Below are 14,741 nucleotides of genomic sequence, written 5' to 3' on the forward strand. Positions count from 1 at the left end.
ACCTAGTGTACGGGGTCTTCTTTGATATTGTTGCGGTCCGCCAACAAATGCTAGTAGTGCATGCCGCCACCTAGTGTTTTGGGTGTATATCAGCCCAAAGAAATAACAAAATAAAAATGAACTAAACAAAACTCAATGTACTCCTTTATTCAGATTCTACTGCCAATGCCCATCCCTACAGGCTCTGGGGTCTGACAATTAAACAATTAATCAAATGGCCACCGGATTATTTACATTGGACCCCCCCAGTTGTTTTTGCACTGCTGCTGCTCGCTGTTTATTGTCTATGCATAGTCACTTCACCCATACCTACATGTACAAATGACCTCGACTAACCTGTACCCCCGCACATTGTCTCTGTACCGGTACCCCTTGTATATAGCTTCGTTATTGTTATTTTCTTGTGTTACTTTTAATTATTCTTTACTTGAATTTATTTGGTAAATATTTTCTTAACTCTGTCTTGAATTGCACTGTTGGTTAAGGGCTTGTAAGTAAGCATATCACGGTAAGGCCTACACATGTTGTATTCGGTGCAGGTGACAAATAAAGTTTGATTTGATCTGATCTTTGGACAGTATTCTTTGCAATGTTTCGGCAGTGAAATCCTGGAAACCCCAAAAACGTTTCAGCCGCATATACTATTATGTCCAGTTTCTTGAACATTTTGTTCATTTGTGCAGTACAATTAATCACATCTGTGATAAACACCATGAAATCCACCTTCTTCACAACCAGCATATCAGTTTCCCTCAACTGTTGAACAACACCCTGAATCTCCACAGTCTACGGAGTATCCATCACCATACCTTCAGCTCACCTCGCTCCTTCAACTAGTTCATGTGCCTCTGTGTAAAAGACCTGCTGAATAGTCCTGACCTTTGCCACTCCATACTCCTTTACCCTAACCGGGCACTCCGGGGAATTGGGAATGGTGAACTAGTTGCCTGCCATTACATTTGTTTACACTACGCTGCACTGGAATCGGAATGCAATAGACTACCACAGTATGAATCATAATTCCCTTACAACCTAGCACTAATCAAGGAAATGGTTCCAGTCGTTTTTCCACCATACATTTTACGCATAGGGGAAGAGGGGGACGACAGCGGCTGCTTTCCAAACTTTAGGAGTCTCAGACGTTAAGAAAGAGAGGTAATAGGGGTAATAGGGGTTGCAACAATGGCGGGGGATGATTTTAGGAAGAGAGGGTCCAGATTATCTAGCCCAGCTGATTTGTAGGGATCCAGGTTTTGCAGCTCTTTCAGAACATCAGCTGCCTGGATTTGGGTGAAGGAGAAGCGGGGTGGAGGCGCTTGGGCCAGTTGCTGCGAGGGGTGCAGAGCTGTTGGCCGGGGTTGGGGTAGCACGGTGGAATCATGGCCAGCTGTAGAGAAATGCTTATTGAAATTCTCGATCATCGTGGATTTATCAGTGGTGACAGTGTTTCCTAGTCTCAGTGCAGTGGGCAGCTGGGAGGAGGTACTCTTATTCTCCAAGGACTTTAGTGTCCCAAAACCTTTTGGAAATAGTGCTGCAGGTTACACATTTCTGTTTGAAAAAGCTAGCCTTTGCTTTTGTAACTGACTGTGTGTATTGGTTCCTGACTTCCCTGAAAAGTTGCATATCGCGGGGACTATTCGATGCAAGTGCAGTACGCCACCGGGTGTTCTTGGGCAGGTCAAGGGCAGTCAAGTCTGGAGTGAACCAAGGGCTATATCTGTTCTTAGTTCTACATTTTTTGAAAGGGGCATGCTTATTTAAGATGGTGAGGAAAGCACTTTTAAAGAACAACCAGGCATCCACTACTGACGGGAAGAGGTCAATATCCTTCCAGGATACCCGGGCCAGGTCGATTAGAAAGACCTTTTATGAGCTTTTATGTCTTTCATCACATTCCCAGTGGGTCAGAAGTTTACATACTGTCACGGCTCCTCTTCTGCAGTACAGGGCCGGTTCCTCCTGCAGGCAGAGGAGGGTCATTAGTGATTGGAGTCACCTGGGCTCAGGGCATTTAAACGGCTTCACTAATCACTTGTCTCTCGCTCTCTCTCTCTGCTCCTCCAGGTATGAACCTGTTTTGTTTGTTCCTTTGTAGTTTTGCATAGTTTTCACTCAGTCATTCACACACACAGATTCATGCATCCCTGCACTTTACATACACCTTACATTATGATACTTTCACACCTCATTCCTTTTTCTTTGTTTAAAGTTAATAGTTTTGGTTTATAATAAAGAACCTTTTTGATTGGCCTATACCTGTTGTTCGTGTCCCCTCATTTTGCCACAGGCTATGAGCTGCTTTAGCAGTTCTGCCCACAAATTTTCCATAGGATTGAGGTCAGGGCTCTGTGATGACCTCAAGCCTATAGAAAATTTGTGGGCAGAACTGAAAAAGCGTGTGCGAGCAAGGAGGCCTATAAACCTGACTCAGTTACACCAACTCTGTCAGGAGGAATGGTCCAAAATTCACCCAACTTATGGGAAGCTTGTGGAAGGCTACCCGAAACGTTTGACCCAAGTGAAATAATTTTAAGGCAATACTGTGACTTTGTTGTCCTTAAGCTATTTTGCCACAACTTTGGAAGTATGCTTGTGGTCATTGTCCATTTAGAAGACCCATTTGCAACCAAGCTTTAACTTCCTGACTGATGTCTTGAGATGTTGCTTCAATATATCCACATAATTGTCCTACCTCATGATGCCATCTATTTTGTGAAGTGCACCAGTCCCTCCTGCAGCAAAGTACCAACACAACATGTTGCTGCCACCCCGTGCTTCACGGTTGGGGTGGTGTTCTTCAGCTTGCAAGCTTCCCCCTTTTCCTCCAAATATAACAATGGTCATTATGGCCAAACAGTTCTATTTTTGTTTCATCAGACCAGAGGACATTTCTCCAAAAAGTATCATCTTTGTTCCCATTTGTAGTTGCAAACCGTAGTCTGGCTTTTTATGGCGGTTTTGGAGCAGTGGCTTCTTCCTGGCTGAGTGGCCTTCCAGGTTATGTCGATATAGGACTCGTTTGACTGTGGATATAGATACTTTTGTACCTGTTTCCTCCAGCATCTTCACAAGGTCCTTTGCTGTTCTGGGATTGATTTACACTTTTCTCACCAAAGTATGTTCATCTCTAGGAGACAGAATGCGTCTCCTTCCTGAGCGGTATGACGGCTGCGTGGTCCCATGGTGTTTATACTTGCGTACTATTGTTTGTACAGATGAATGTGGTACCTTCAGGCATTTGGAAATTGCTCCCAAGGATGAACCAGACATGTGGAGGTCAACAAAAAATTATCTGAGGTCTTGGCTGATTTCATTTGATTTTCCCATAATGTCAAACAGAGGGGCACTGAGTTTGAAGGTAGGCCTTGAAATACATCCACAGGTACACCTCCAATTGACATCATTTTCTGGAATTTTCCAAGCTGTTTAAAGGCACAGTCAACTTAGTGTATGTAAACCTCTGACCCACTGGAATTGTGATACAGTGAAATAATCTGTCTGTAAACAATTTTTGGAAAAATGACTTGTGTCATGCACAAAGTAGATGTTCTAACCGACATACCAAAACTATAGTTTGTTAACAATACATTTATGGAGTGGTTGAAAAATGAGTTATAATGACTCCAACACAAGTGTATGTAAACTTCTGACTTCAACTGTATGAGGGTACCCATGTTTACGGATTTGGGGTTGTCCCTGGTAGGTTCCTTGATAATTTGTGTGTGATTTAGGGCATCTAGCTTAGCTTGTAGGACGGCCAGGGTGCTAAGCATATCCCAATTTAGGTCACCTAGCAATACAAACTGATGGTAGATGGGGGGCAATCAATTCACATAAGGTGTCCAAGGCAGAGCTGGGAGCTGAGGGGGGTCTATAAAAACGGCAACAATGAGGGACTTATTTCCCGGAGAGATGGTTCTTTAAAAGTAGAAGCTCGAACTGTTTGGGCATCGACCTGGATAGTATGACAGAACTCTGCAGGCTCTCTCTACAGTAGATTGCAATTCCGCCCCCTTTAGCAGTTTTCTCTTGACGAAAAATGTTTTAATTGGGGATGTGAATTTCCGAATTTTTGGTGGCCTTCCTAAGCCCGGATTCAGACACGGCTAGGACATCAGGGTTGGCGGAGTGTGCTAAAGCAGTGAATAAAGCAAACTTAGGGAGGAGGCTTCTGATGTTAACATGCATGAACCCAAGGCTTTTTACGGTTGCAGAAGTCAACAAATGAGAGCGCCTGGGGGGACACAGGGCCGGGGTTAACTTCTACATCACCAGAAGAACAGAGGAGGAATAGGAGTAGGGTACGGCTAAAGGCTATTTAAATGCAATCTAGTCATCTAGTGCTTTGGGAACAGAGAATAAAAGGAGCAGATTTCTGGGCATGGTAGGATAGATTCAGGTACAGTGGGGTAAACATAGGCATTGAGTGAAGATGAGAGAGGTTGCATCTCTGGAGGCGCCAGTTAAGAATCTCTGGATTAACTATCTAATGTTAGTTCAATTTTGTCATTAATAAATAGGCTAAATGTCTTTAAATTGACAATTCTGTGAACTGTCTTGTGCAAGTTTTAATATGACACAATAACTGTTAGCAAAGTTGTCAGCCAGTGATGATGTGTAGGAGCTGGCAGGGATTTGTAGTCTTGCATGATGTCTACTTGAATGCTAATTAACATGTTTGAATCTGAGAATAAATAGAGCCGAATATATTGATAAAAGTCACCTTGTCCAAGAGATTTACATGGTTATCGTCACACCAGGGTAAGTCTACACGAAGCAGAGCCATTATTTAAGTGTTTCTAAAATGTCTTATGGGAATGGTGGAAAAACATTTGGAACCATTTTCCTGTTAACACACTATGGAGCCAGCATGATATGGATCAGAAGAGATATTACCACCTACTACCACCTATGGCCACAAATATTGAGGCAGTTTTTATAATGCTTGCCCAATGAAAATGCACTAAATCAAAGATTTGTCACATCATTGCTCAAATGTGACAAATTAAAAATAGAAAAATAGAAATTAATTTATTGAACATTAAGTGTATTTTAATGTAATTAACATAGGCCTATAGCCTACTGCAGGGTTCCCCAACCCTGACCTCCCAAGTTTTCTGAGCCAAAATTGTTGGACATAAAAGACCATTAAAAAAAAAGAAGTTATAAAAAATAAGACATAGAAACATAACTAATAAAAACCGCCTCAATATTTGTAACCGTAGGTGGTATTATCTCTGAACGAGCTAATCCGTCATCAGTATTGTGTAATAATTCTAATGTTAATTTAAGATTTTAATGGATGAAGCTGATCAGAGAGCAGCGCTGCTTTTCTTTCGATCTGATCAGTGTCTGATCAGTAACGACACATGCTCCGATGACGCACTTAGCGAAAGTTCTTTCCGCGTGGTGTTTTTGGAAACGCATGTTACATCTTCGGCTGTTGTAGGAAAGCTGCATCGTTCAAACACTTGTAAGCCTAATTTCCATCTCTATTGGGAAACTGGTCCCTTGTTTTAATTTCAGGACCAACAAAAAACATAACAGTAGAAAGGCTATATACAGGGGGTACTGAGACAATGTGCGAGGGCACCGGTTAGTGGAGGTAATTGAGGTAAGATGTAGGTAGAGGTAAAGTGACTATGCATGGTTAATAAACAGAGAGTAGCAACATCATAAAAATGGGTGGTGGGGTGGGTACAATGCAAATAGTCCGGATAGCCATTTGATTAACTGTTCAGGAGTCTTATGGCTTAGGGGTAGAAGCTGTGAAGAAGCCTTTTTGACCTAGACTTGGCGCTCCAGGACCGCTTGCCGTGCGGTACCAGAGAAAACAGTCTATGACTAGGGTGGCTGGAGTCCTTGGCAATTTTTTGGGCCTTCCTCTGACACTGCCTGGTATAGAGGTCCTGGATGGAAGGAAGCTTGGCCCCAGTGATGTACTGGGCCGTACGCACCACTCTCTGTAGTTTCTTGCGGTAGGAGGCCGTACAGTTGCCATACCAGGCGGTGATGCAAACAGTCAGGATGCTCTCGATGGTGCAGCTGTAGAACATTTCGAGGATCTGAGGACCCATGCCAAATCTTTTCAGTCTCCTGAGGGGGGAATAGGTGTTGTCAAGCCCTCTTCACGACTGTCTTGGTGTGTTTGGACCATGATAGTTTGTTGACAGTGTCTCCTGACCCCTCCTGTCTCAGCCTCCAGTATTTATGCTGCAGTAGTTTATGTGTCGGGGGGCTGGGGTCAGTTTGTTATATCTGGAGTACTTCTCCTGTCCTATTCGGTGTCCTGTGTGAATCTAAGTGTGCGTTCTCTAATTCTCTCCTTCTCTCTTTCTTTCTCTCTCTCGGAGGACCTGAGCCCTAGGACCATGCCCCAGGACTACCTGACATGATGACTCCTTGCTGTCCCCAGTCCACCTGGCCATGCTGCTGCTCCAGTTTCAACTTCCACCTGACTGTGCTGCTGCTCCAGTTTCAACTGTTCTGCCTTATTATTATTCGACCATGCTGGTCATTTATGAACATTTGAACATCTTGGCCATGTTCTGTTATAATCTCCACCCGGCACAGCCAGAAGAGGACTGGCCACCCCACATAGCCTGGTTCCTCTCTAGGTTTCTTCCTAGGTTTTGGCCTTTCTAGGAGACCGTGCTTTTTTCCTGTTTGGGGTTTTAGGCTGGCTTTCTGTACAGCACTTTGAGATATCAGCTGATGTACGAAGGGCTATATAAATAAATTTGATTTGATTTGATTTGATGTGGACACCAAGGAACTTGAAGTTCTCAACCTGCATCCACTACAGCCTCGTCGATGAGAATTGGGGCGTGCTGGGTCCTCTTTTTCCTTTAGTCCACAATCATCTCCTTTGTCTTGATCACGTTGAGGGAGAGGTTGTTATCCTATCACCACATTGCCAGGACTCTGACCTCCTCCCAAACGCTGTCTCATCATTGTCAGTGATCAGGCCTACCACTGTTGTCGTCGGCAAACTTAATGATGGTGTTGGAGTCGTGCTTGTCCATGCAGTCATGAGTGAACAGGGAGTACAGGAGGGGACTGAGCACGCACCCTTGAGGAGCTCCTGTGTTGAGGATCAGAGTGGCAGATGTGTTATGTACCCTTACCACCTGGGGGCGGCCCGTCAGAATCCAGTTGCAGAGGGAGGTGTTTAGTCCCAGGGTCCTTAGCTTAGTGTGTTGAACGCTGAGCTGTAGTCATTGAATAGCAATCTCACGTAGGTGTTCCTTTTGCTCCATTCTTGGGTATTTTATTTTATTCCATGTGTTACTATTAAACTGCATGGTTTCTTGAGTTGTAGTGGGAGGACCACACACCATGTCATCGCGTGACTACAAGTTTACTTCGATATGATGGTTTTTACAGTGCCTTCAGAAAGTATTCAGACCCCTTGACATAATACACCATAATGACAAAGCAAAAACTTTTTTTTAAATGTTTGTTAGTTTATACAACATTTTAAACTGAAATATCAGAAGTATTCAGCCCCTATACTCAGTGCTTTGTTTAAGCACCTTTGGTAGCGATTACAGCATCAATTCTTCTTAGGTATGACGCTACAAGCTTAACTAACAGTGTTGCTTCCGTCCCTCTCCTCGCCCCAACCTGGGCTCGAAACAGGGACCCTCTGAACACAGCAACAGCTGCCTTCAATGAAGAAAATGAAGAATCATTACCTATTGCTCCACAAAAGCTGCGGCCCTTGCAGAGCAAAGGAAACGACTACTTCAAGGTCTCAGAGCGAGTGACGTCACCGATTGAAATGCTATTAGCGTGCACCGCTAACTAGCTAGACATTTCACACCAGTTACACTTGGCACACATGTATTTGGGGAGTTTCTCCCATTCTTCTCTGCAGATCCTCTCAAACTCTGTCAGGTTGGATGGGTAGTGTTGCTGCACAGCTATTTTCAGGTCTCTCAAGAGATGTTCGATCGAGCTCTGGCTGGGCCACTCAAGGACATTCAGAGACTCGTCCCAAAGCCACTCCTACATTGTCTTGGCTGTGTGCTTAGGGTCATTGTCCTTTTGGAAGGTGAACCTTTGCCCCAGTCTGAGGTCCTGAGCGCTCTGGAGCAGGTTTTCATCAAGGATCTCTCTGTACTTTGCTCCATTCATCTTTGCCTGACTAGTCTTCCAGTCCCTGCTGCTGAAAAACATTCCCACAGCATGATGCTGTCACCACTATGTTTCACCGTAGGGATGGTGCCAGGTTTTCTCCAGACGTGACACTTGGCATTCAGGCCAAAGAGTTCAATCTTGGTTTCATCAGACCAGAGAATCTTGCTTCTCATGGTCTGGGAGTCTTTAGGTGCCTTTTGGCAAACTCCAAGTGGGCTGTCATGTGCCTTTTACTGAGGAGTGGCTTCCGTCTGGCCACTACCATAAATGCCTGATTGGTGGTGCTGCAGAGATGGTTGTCCTTCTGGAAGGTTCTCCCATCTCCACAGAGGAACTCTAGAGCTCTGTCAGAGTGGCCATCAGGTTCTTGGTCACCTTCCTGACCTTCTCCCCCGTTTGCTCAGTTTGGCCGGGCGTCCAGCTCTAGGAAGAGTATTGGTGGTTCCAAACATCTTCCATTTAAGAATGATGGAGGCCACTGTGTCTTGGGCCTTCAATACTGCAGAAATGTTTTGGTAACCTTCCCCAGATCTGTGCCTCGACACAATCCTGTCTCTGAGTTCTACAGGCAATTCCTTCATCCTCATGGCTTGGTTTTTGCTCTGACAGGCACTGTCAACGGTGGGAGCTTATATAGACAGGTGTGTGCCTTTCCAAATCATGTCCAATCAATTTAATTTATCACGTGACAGTGCATGTCAGAGCCAAGTTGTATGGAAACAAGTTCAATGAAAACAGGATGCACCTGTGCTCAATTTCAAGTTGCATAGCAAAAGGGCTGAATACTTATGTAAATAAGATATTTCTGTTTTTAATTTTTTATAAATTTGCAAACATTTCTAAAACCTGTTTTTACTTTGTCATTATGGGGTATTGTATGTACATTGCTGAGGATTCTTATTTATTTCATACATAGAATAAGGCTGCAACATAACAAAATGTGAAAAAAGTCAAGGAGTTTGAATACTTTCTGAAGGCACTATATATCAATATTTGTGCATAAAGTCTGTTCCCACCGCCATTTCTCGCATAATTAATTTTACATACATAAAAAGATCTCACCATGTCGAACAAACAAATTATCGGATTGGATTTTTGTCCATCCATCCATATATAATTTTCATAGTCATGGCACGCTTTGTGTAAACGCTATTGAAGATTAACAGGGGGTATGTAGGTGTAGCGTTAGTTGGTAGTGCATTTTTATCCTTTCCCTCCTTCCTTTTCTATTTTTGTATCACAAAATGTAAAGTAATTGACCACACAGTAGGTGGCGGCATGCACATACAAAGTGTGCGAACGCCATGATACCAAAGAAGACAGTCCTGCTATCAAATATTATATATGAACACTGACGGAAGATAGCGGAACCAGAGGTTTTGTTTGAAACTGCTAGTGAGTCGAGTGAAGCTAATAGTACAGAAAGTGAGAATGAGTGTGTTACAGTGGCGAAGACAAGGGGAAACAAGAGAAGTAACGCTATGTTGGAAAAGAGGAAACCACGAGACCCGTTTTTGGTTGGATGAATGCTACTTGGGAAATCCGCTTAATTTCTCCAGGAAAATCTGGAATGTGTTGGGAGAAAGTGTGGAGTCGGTGAGAGTCACAAGAAGTGGTCTTATTTAGATTTCTTGTGTGTCTGCAGAGCACAATATGCGTGTAATAATGGATTTCTGTAGCAAGGCGCCTATCTAGGGGGGTATTTCTGGGGTGGTGCAAGAAATAAAGGCAGAGGATATAACTGAAGACATTGATGGAGTAGTTGGTGCGTGTTGATTCACCTGTATGGTGGATGGAGAAAGGAAGTTAACTTCATCCATTCTACTGTTCTTTGTTGAGTCTCTTCCTTGTCATAAAGTTAGGATTCATGAGATACCCTGTAAGAGCTTTTGTGCACAAGCCCCTGTCATAAATGTAAAATATTTGGTAAGTTTGTGAAGAAGGATAGAATATCGTATGCCAGATGAAAAGGGAAATGCTGCAACTGTTGAGGTGAACATCTCCAGGAATTCTTGGAGTGCCCTGTTAAGGTGAAGGAGAATGAGATGACAAGGGTAAGGAGTGTCCAGTGTGCCTCCTATCTGGAGGCGGTGAAAAAATCGGAAGGAACGAGTAGCAGGGAAAAATCAATGGTAGTAGAGCCACCAAAACGAGTGAAGGTGTCCCATCAACTGAGAGATAGTGAAATGCTACATGTTAAAAAGGTGGACTCTGTATTACTTATTGCAATGGTCATAAACTGTACAGCACAAGCAGAGAAAAAGTTTAAGAAAATTGGAATCGTGAATGCCGCTAAATGTTTTTTTAGGTCTGATTTCACAGCTGAGGCAGTGCAAGAAATCCTGTCGGTGAATGTAGCCCCATCACAGGCCCCTGAGCATGTGTAAGGATATATTTTAGAGTGGACTGTGATTGAAGAAGTATGATTTCATTTTTTTTAAACATACAAAAATATTTGACGTGTTTTGTTTTGTATGATGTCGTTTTCCCCGTTTCCCGATGTTTTTTAAAAGTTTCTATGCAATACCCCGTCCAGCTGGTGGCGTTAGTGTACCATAAACATTGGATGCCAATCGCGTTAACCCCATCAAAGAAGATACCGAAGAAGAAGCATACAGCGATAAACATGGCTGATACAAAGGGAGCAGATGAAACTACTCCAGGAGTTTTGCAGGAAATGTTCACGTCTCCGTTGAATTTGAGTCTGCTTGGCCTCTGCATATTTCTTTTGTACAAAATCTTCCGCGGAGATACGCCTGCAGATATGGGCGAGGTTGAGGAACCTCTGCCTAAATTCAAGAAAAGAGATTTCACGTTAGCGGAGCTACAACCGTACGATGGCCTGCAAAATCCAAGAATTCTTATGTCTGTCAATTCAAAGGTGTTCGATGTTACCAGAGGAAAGACATTCTACGGGCCAGGTAAAATAAGTTGCAGGCTATTTGTGCTCATGTGGCGCAACACCAGCTACTCTGCTCAAATGAATGGTTGGCACAACCGTAGCTAACTGTCTTGCTGGTCAGTCAGTTTTATTCTTTAACTTGTTACTTTGTCTATTGAATTATGTGTATTTTTTTTGTATCTCGAAGTTGTTACATTTTAACTACGACCTTCTAAAACGCCACATCCCCTTCTTTATGGCGTGTTCGTCCGAGTTGGCACAATGGCATGTAACGTGAACCTCTCACCAAGTTGATTGATCCTGCACTGTCACACAATCCCCGAAGAACACCCTCCTTTAAAATGTATAGAAATTGCATATCTGCTCAGTCATGCTATTCACACAGGTGAATGCCTTGCACAAAGGTTGAATGTTCAATTCAGCAAGACCATATGGTTGCACAAAAAAAGTATTGTTGAGGTATATTGTAAAGCAGTACTAGCTCTCATTTAAAGGATTCAGTCTGTGCCTTCTGTCAGTCTCAACATTAGAATAGAGGACTTGTTGTTAGGGGGGCTTATCGTTGAAGCCATCAGACTACAGTAAGCTACTGTATGTATGTTGGAGAGCATGTGGAATTTAATTAGATAAAATTGCTATTTTGTCTTCACAATCACATTTTAGTTTAAAAAAAATATTTGGCTGAATTTCAAATCAATCTGTGTGATGTTTTCCAGAGGGTCCTTATGGAGTGTTTGCTGGTAAAGATGCCTCCAGGGGCCTGGCCACCTTCTGTCTGGAGAAGGAGGCCCTGAAAGAGACCTACGACGACCTCTCGGACCTCAACGCCATGCAACAGGAAAGCCTCAATGAATGGGAGACCCAGTTCACTCGTGAGTTGATGCAGGAGTTGGTAGTAGTTGCTACGAAACACGCACCCACTATCCACTCAACAGTGCAAGTTGTTGATGCACCAAACAGCTTTGATTACCCGTAGAACTATTGGTGTTTAAAATGTATGTCTATGTGCTTCAGGGAATAACTTGTCATGTGCTGGTCCAGTCTTTTTGTGCTTAAGTCAACTACTGTGTTCCTCTTGTATGACTTGGCAACGATAGACGAGTTGGCTACATCGCATAGAAAAATATGGTACCATGCCAGGGGATAACATAATGCTACTTTGCATCAAAATTAATCTGTTAGATACACTTTCATCTACATTACATTGAATATTGCTTTAAATTTAAACCCACACATGGGAGTCTTTTATTTAAAAAAAAATTTGGGACAAGGCTGTTCTCCACCCAGTGATTATCATGTTCTTGAGAAGGTCCCTGAGGGACTCAGTCATTTTCATCTTTCCTTTCACAGAAAAGTATGACTACGTTGGGAAACTTCTGAAACCTGGAGAAGAACCCACAGAGTACACGGATGACGAGGAGGTCAAGGACAAAAAAATGGACTAGAACTCACCAGTGCACAAGGGAAAATACAGATGCCTTAATTTTTCAGGATAATGTTATGCATATTGCCTTGCATTGCAGCCATTGAGCGAAATGCTTTCTCCTGTATGGTTTTTGCATTATGTCATTGTCATGGACCACCTCTTATGCTAATTTCATATGCCATTGACCTTCATTATCCTAAAACACACTTGATTTTGGTAAAGGTTAGAATAATTATTGAATACTGTACTGTCTTTGAAGTTATACAGGTAGTATTAGTTGTAATGTAGAGGCTGTTGGAGGATCTATTACTCTAGCTCAGTGTTCATTCTGGCTCTCTTCTAGATGGTAATTTTGACTAAAATATTGTCTTAGTCTCATTTTTGTCATTTGTATAATCATTAAGTCTAGTTATTGTCAATTGTAGAAAGTGGGCCATTTTAGTCAACTAAATGCTGTTTTGTTTTAGTCACATTTGTATTGCCTCAACCTATAGTAAACTTAAATAACTGACTTCCATGTGTACAAATCTATAAAGCCTTGTCCTACCAACAGTTTTCTGCATAACATATTCCCAACAGCAAAAATATGACTACTATATGTAACAGTTATCTGGGTGTGTAAATTCCTAATTGAGCCTACATGATATTGAGCATTGCATGCAAAACAGTCACACACAAGTGCAGAGAGAGTGTGTAACACAATCACCAGATGATGCCGCAAAGTAATATGGGTTGGTTGCTCCTCTGTCACTCGGTCGTGTCATTTCTGTTATCGACGATCCACTGCCACATTGATGTCCAAAAGTAGAACGGGCTAATGACTATTTCACCCAGTGATATAATCAAGTCACTCAACCTCAAGTTGGGATCGAGTCCGAATCACCAGTGGTCGAGTCCTGGTTCAAGTTTGAGTCACTGGGTCCACATTAACTCAAAGTTATTAACCCAGTCCGATATATAGTGTAGTGGCAAGATGGATTTAGTCAACTTGTTTGCTACTCATTTACCATTATTTTTGTGCCATTGAATGTTTGGTAGTGTTACCAGGGCCACTTTCATTTTCAAAACATTCTTGAATGTTACAAATAGAAATTCCATTAGAGTCAATGTTATTTCTTATTCAACATGTCAGAGGCATTTTTGTTCTACATAGCCTATTTTTTATCTGAATGTTACTGAATGTTGACCTGCTGGACACGCCCTAGTTTGTTGGCTATAACTAGGTATTGAAGTAACATCACTGAAGGTGTAGCCTTAACAAATGGTTAAAGGTCTGGTCTGCAAGTAGCCTAGTTTAAGAATGGTCGCTTTGGTTTAATGAATGTAAAATGCCAATAAACAATAGAAAAACGTTGCGCTGGTATTAAGGGTCATATCTTTTGAACAGTAATGGCTAGAATCAAGTAGTTTTCTCTGAGGAAAAGAGATTTGGCTAGTACGTTGGCTTCAGAACCTGGCTATAAAATGCAGTGGGAGAAGTGGGAAGGTTGAGCGAGACCACAAATTCAAAAATGTTTCTATACTCAAGGGAGAGAAACATAGCTCGACAGTTTTACTATTAAACTTAATGCTGCTATTTTATTTTTGTAAAGCATCTTGTGTTTGTTAACCGGGCAACGGGTATCTTACTAGAAGGCTGGTGGGGACTTGTTAGCTATGGGGAAGCAAGAGAGTCGTCTGCACAATCTATATAATCAGAGGCGGAGCCAAAGGAGCGCATGTCTACCCACACTCATTGCTTGTTCCCACGCAGCTCACCAGCTGATGTAGGCTAGGCTGTGTTTGGTGGGTGTGGAGCATCCTTCCCAGTGAAGTATAGAACTGCCCTGAGCATCTGTGCTGCAAATATTAATTGTGCTTATCACTGAAAAGCTCTCAATCTTTCCAGAAACTCTTGTCCAATCCATGTAGTAGTCAGATTATAGTCTCACTTTAGTCAACTAAAATGAAAAATCATATTTGTTTCGTGTTAGTTTTTTTCAGGGTCTCTTTAGTCAGTTAAAGTATTGTCAATTGCCACTGAAAAATAGGTATTTGATGAATATTTGAATCACTATTTTTGTTGATGAAATTAACAGCTGTAGCTTGATATGAATTTATTTCCTTTTTTTGTAATCTTGATGACCACAGATTTTCAATTACACAGAAGCTGATAATGTTCTATCACCATTTGTTTTAAAATATTTTTGAGTATTCATTAAAGTATCCATAAAAAATGTCTGACTTGGCCATTCTGAGTGATCCATCACTTAGTGTAGCTAAACATCA

The 14,741-nt window shown here is 42.3% G+C and overlaps 1 protein-coding gene across 1 annotated transcript; it reads left to right on the forward strand.

The window, feature by feature from the left end:
• Positions 1 to 10,725: 10,725 nt before the first annotated feature.
• Positions 10,726 to 13,828, forward strand: LOC112228535 (membrane-associated progesterone receptor component 1). The gene is made up of 3 exons (XM_024393938.2): positions 10,726 to 11,066; positions 11,764 to 11,919; positions 12,398 to 13,828. The coding sequence occupies exons 1-3, from the start codon at positions 10,772 to 10,774 to the stop codon at positions 12,490 to 12,492; spliced, it is 546 nt and encodes a 181-aa protein (XP_024249706.1). The 5' UTR covers positions 10,726 to 10,771; the 3' UTR covers positions 12,493 to 13,828.
• The last annotated feature ends 913 nt before the right edge of the window (positions 13,829 to 14,741 follow it).

Source organism: Oncorhynchus tshawytscha, linkage group LG30, assembly GCF_018296145.1.
Source record: "Oncorhynchus tshawytscha isolate Ot180627B linkage group LG30, Otsh_v2.0, whole genome shotgun sequence".
In the NCBI taxonomy this organism is placed as follows: domain Eukaryota; kingdom Metazoa; phylum Chordata; class Actinopteri; order Salmoniformes; family Salmonidae; genus Oncorhynchus; species Oncorhynchus tshawytscha.

What these genes read in the sequence shown, in the direction of transcription:
- LOC112228535 (XM_024393938.2), top strand. Translation starts at nt 10,772, where the DNA reads ATGGCTGATACAAAGGGAGCAGATGAAACTACTCCAGGAGTTTTGCAG. An exon ending in AAAGACATTCTACGGGCCAG is followed by an intron (nt 11,067 to 11,763) that starts GTAAAATAAGTT and finishes GATGTTTTCCAG; the next exon opens with AGGGTCCTTATGGAGTGTTT. An exon ending in ATGGGAGACCCAGTTCACTC is followed by an intron (nt 11,920 to 12,397) that starts GTGAGTTGATGC and finishes TTCCTTTCACAG; the next exon opens with AAAAGTATGACTACGTTGGG.